This window comes from Camelina sativa, chromosome 1, assembly GCF_000633955.1.
Source record: "Camelina sativa cultivar DH55 chromosome 1, Cs, whole genome shotgun sequence".
NCBI lineage: Eukaryota > Viridiplantae > Streptophyta > Magnoliopsida > Brassicales > Brassicaceae > Camelina > Camelina sativa.
Genome location: NC_025685.1, coordinates 414001 through 417858, shown reverse-complemented (window position 1 = coordinate 417858; position 3858 = coordinate 414001). Strand labels below are relative to the sequence as shown.

The 3858-nt window shown below is 39.8% G+C and overlaps 2 protein-coding genes across 2 annotated transcripts in view; both read right to left on the bottom strand.

The window, feature by feature from the left end:
- The window catches only part of LOC104756927 (6-phosphogluconate dehydrogenase, decarboxylating 3), a 6563-nt gene extending 4403 nt beyond the window's left edge, over positions 1–2160 (bottom strand). The window contains exons 1-2 of the mRNA XM_010480612.2: positions 1963–2160; positions 60–1467 (exon numbers count right to left, since the gene is read on the bottom strand). Of these exons, the coding sequence (XP_010478914.1) occupies positions 60–1437 (1378 nt within the window). The 5' untranslated portion in view covers positions 1438–1467; positions 1963–2160. The remainder of the gene's footprint in view (positions 1–59; positions 1468–1962) is intronic.
- The window catches only part of LOC104755081 (probable galacturonosyltransferase 9), a gene marked incomplete in the record, with an annotated part of 3817 nt that continues 2600 nt past the window's right edge, over positions 2642–3858 (bottom strand). Inside the window, 2 exon segments of the mRNA XM_010477764.2 lie at positions 2642–3237; positions 3345–3419. Of these exon segments, the coding sequence (XP_010476066.1) occupies positions 2962–3237; positions 3345–3419 (351 nt within the window).

Sequence of the window (3858 nt, the reverse complement as noted above, 5' to 3'; positions counted from 1 at the left end):
CTTGAACCACTCGGTGTGGAAAGATCCTTCCACATCAGTCCTTTCATATGTATGAGCACCAAAGTAATCTCTCTGTGCTTGCACAAGATTTGCCGGCAATCTCTCTCTCCTGTAAGAATCAAAGTAGGCGAGACTCGCAGACATACCCGGCGTGCTGATACCTGAGTTGATTGCTAAGCATACGACTCTTCTCCAAGCGGACTGTCTCTCGATGATCTCTTTCGCAAATTCAGGATCAACCAATAGGTTAGCCAGCTCTGCGTTCCTGTCATAAGCTTGCTTGATCCTGTCTAAGAAGATTGCTCTAATGATGCAGCCTCCTTTCCAAATTCTAGCTAACTCACCTAGCTTCAATCCCCACCCCTTTTCCATGCTCTTGGCACGGATCAGGTTCATGCCTTGTGCGTAACTGCAGATTTTGGATGCGTAAAGAGCCTTCCTCACGTCATCGATTAGCTGTTTCTTGTCAACGGTTTGATCAGTCAAGATATCACCAAACCCACCTGCCTTGAAGACTTTAGCTGCTTGCACACGTTCATCCTTTAGCCCGCTGAGGAACCTCGCATCAAGAGAGGATTCAATGGTGGGAGCAGGGACAGATAGCTCAGCTGCTTGCTGCACAGTCCATTTTCCTGTACCTTTCATGCCGGTTTTGTCCAAAACCTTGTCAACCAAATGCCCATCTCCCTTATCGTCCTTGATCCCGAAAATGTCCGCTGTGATCTCTATCAAGAAACTCTCAAGCTCACCTTTGTTCCAGTCAGTGAAGACACTGTGAAGCTCCTCATTCGATAATTTACCAACAGACTTCAAGACGTCATAAGCTTCTGCGATCAGCTGCATATCACCGTACTCGATCCCATTGTGGACCATTTTGACAAAGTTTCCAGACCCGCCCTTACCGATGTAAGTCACACAGGGACCACTATCCCTAACCTGAGCAGCAACCTTGAGAACAATGTCTTCAATATTCTTGTAGGCTTCAAGAGAGCCTCCAGGCATCATAGATGGCCCATTACGAGCACCTTCTTCACCACCAGAAACTCCCATTCCAAGGTAGAGGAAACCGTTCTCAGCCACGGCTTTTTCTCTCCTCTCAGTGTTCTCATACCATTCATTACCACCATCCACAATGCAATCACCCTTTTCCAAATAAGCAGAGAGGGTCTTGATTGTCTGGTCAACAGGAGCACCAGCCTTAACAAGCATGATAATAACACGTGGCTTCTGAATCGATTTGACAAAAGACTCAGGGTCATGGAAGCCGTAAAGAGGAAGGTTGCCTTCCTTTTTGGCACGTTCGACGGTCTCATCAACTTTGGAAGTTGTTCTGTTGTAGACAGAGATTGGGAAGCCTTTCTCAGCAATGTTGAGAGCCAAGTTCTGACCCATCACAGCCAGTCCAGCAAGACCTATTCTTGTAGGTTGAACAGCCATGATTTTTTTTTTTGCTTGGTCTTCTTCTCTCTGCCAAAAAATAATAAACACCTTTTACAAATCTCAAATCTAAGAAAGATGAAATAAAAAGCTAAACTTTGCGTCAAGTGGGGATGATGTATATAAAACAAACAGCTCCATTGCATGATCGATCTAAAATAAACCCAGTTATAAAATCTCCAAGATGTTAGAACACAGGAATCAATAAATTAACATATGACAAATCTCATATTTGTTACGATCGATCATCGTAGCATACACAACAACACACCCCAACAGCAAAGAGTCGATTACCCTTTAGACCCAAAATAGCGATCTAAACAACATAATAACAATGAGAATTTTCAATTAAAATACTAGATCGTGACACCAAAAATTGCTGGATTACACAAATCACTTTTTTTTTTTTTCCGAAATATTCGTAGAGTACATCATTAATATCGAAAAGCGATTGGAGGATATCAGATGGCCAAAACAAAAATGATTGGGAAAAACGAGAAAGTGAGTATGATCGGAGAAACAAACCTGTTTAACTTTTTCTTCAGAGATGGATTTTGAGATTTGTCCAAGAAAACAAAATAAAGAGGAAAAGATCTGAGAAAGCAGAAGAAGAAGAAGAAGAAGGAAGGGTAAGTAAAAATTGTTGAGATGAGTATCAGATTGCTATATAGCAAATGAACGGTCTGATTCGCACCATTACTTAATAAATTATATTATTCTCTTTCTCGTTTTTTTAAAGTATTGTCAAAATTGGCCACTCTGCGTTAGGTAAGAAAAGGGTGGGTTGGTGACTTCGTGGTAGTGTAGAGATAGTCGTTCGTTTTCTATTGGATCTTCTTCACATAAAACTATGCAATTTTTTATTCTTCTGTCCTCATTCTCTGTTCATTTACAACTCATAATATAACTCTTTGTTTTGAATGTACATTATTTACAAACCATTTCTGGAGAAATATTACGTCCATGTTTCTAGGTTCGCTTTTTACATCATTCTGTTTGTCAAGTATTTTGACAAATTTAAACCGCGTTTTGCATTAGAACCAAGAAACAAATTCAGAAGCATTTTCACTCCAACAAAATCCTAATTCATCACCAAACACAATCCTTTGACATTATAACTCAACCGCCAAGTTTAAGCCACACACTTCTGTGTTCAAACCTATATATATGTATATATATTATGAGCGAGAACATTCTAGAAAGGGAAGAATAAACCTTTTAGGAGGGCATATTTGAATTTCTTGATGATTCTTAGTATGAAATAAAGACAACAAAGACAGACATTGTAGCTTAGAGTTGGAGAACATATTGCTGTGATGAGTTTACATAATTTAAATAAAGACCAAAGCTATGACCAAAAAAAGGAACAAGCAAAATACTTTGTAACCCTATATAAAAGATAAACGTATCAGTTAAAGAATTTCCCTTAAAGACAGAAACAAATCGATCCGAAATTTACCTCTTCTCCGCATTTTTTTCCTCTCTCGGGGTTTTGGTTTGGTTTTTTTCTTTCCATCGCTCTCTTTAGAGACCAAAATTGCACATCTGCACAAACTCCATTTCGTTATCCACATATTTCGTCCAGAGAGACTTATATTGGTTCATTGCAATGTCAAGCCATGGTTTCATGTTTCCATTGTAATGGATCACTGCTGCGTTTCTGATCTCGTCCATGCTCACTCCCGGGTTGTACCCTAACCCAAGCACATGCCATGATTTGTCCAATGATTTCGTCTTTGAATAGAATGTGATCAATCCCGGAGGGAGAGTTCCCAATTTCCATAGAGTTCTGTCTTCATTCTGCTCGGAAAAAAAACAACAGGATGTAAGCGCACATCAGGAGCTTTGATATGTCTAAGTTACTAAGAAAGAACCATACATTATAACACTAAGCATGGTGGACTTACCAAGTTCTGCCAGTAATGATATTGATCAGTGCATTTCTCGCGCCTCCAGGCATTGAGATCGAATATATTCATTCCAANCAAAAAAAGGAACAAGCAAAATACTTTGTAACCCTATATAAAAGATAAACGTATCAGTTAAAGAATTTCCCTTAAAGACAGAAACAAATCGATCCGAAATTTACCTCTTCTCCGCATTTTTTTCCTCTCTCGGGGTTTTGGTTTGGTTTTTTTCTTTCCATCGCTCTCTTTAGAGACCAAAATTGCACATCTGCACAAACTCCATTTCGTTATCCACATATTTCGTCCAGAGAGACTTATATTGGTTCATTGCAATGTCAAGCCATGGTTTCATGTTTCCATTGTAATGGATCACTGCTGCGTTTCTGATCTCGTCCATGCTCACTCCCGGGTTGTACCCTAACCCAAGCACATGCCATGATTTGTCCAATGATTTCGTCTTTGAATAGAATGTGATCAATCCCGGAGGGAGAGTTCCCAATTTCCATAGAGTTCT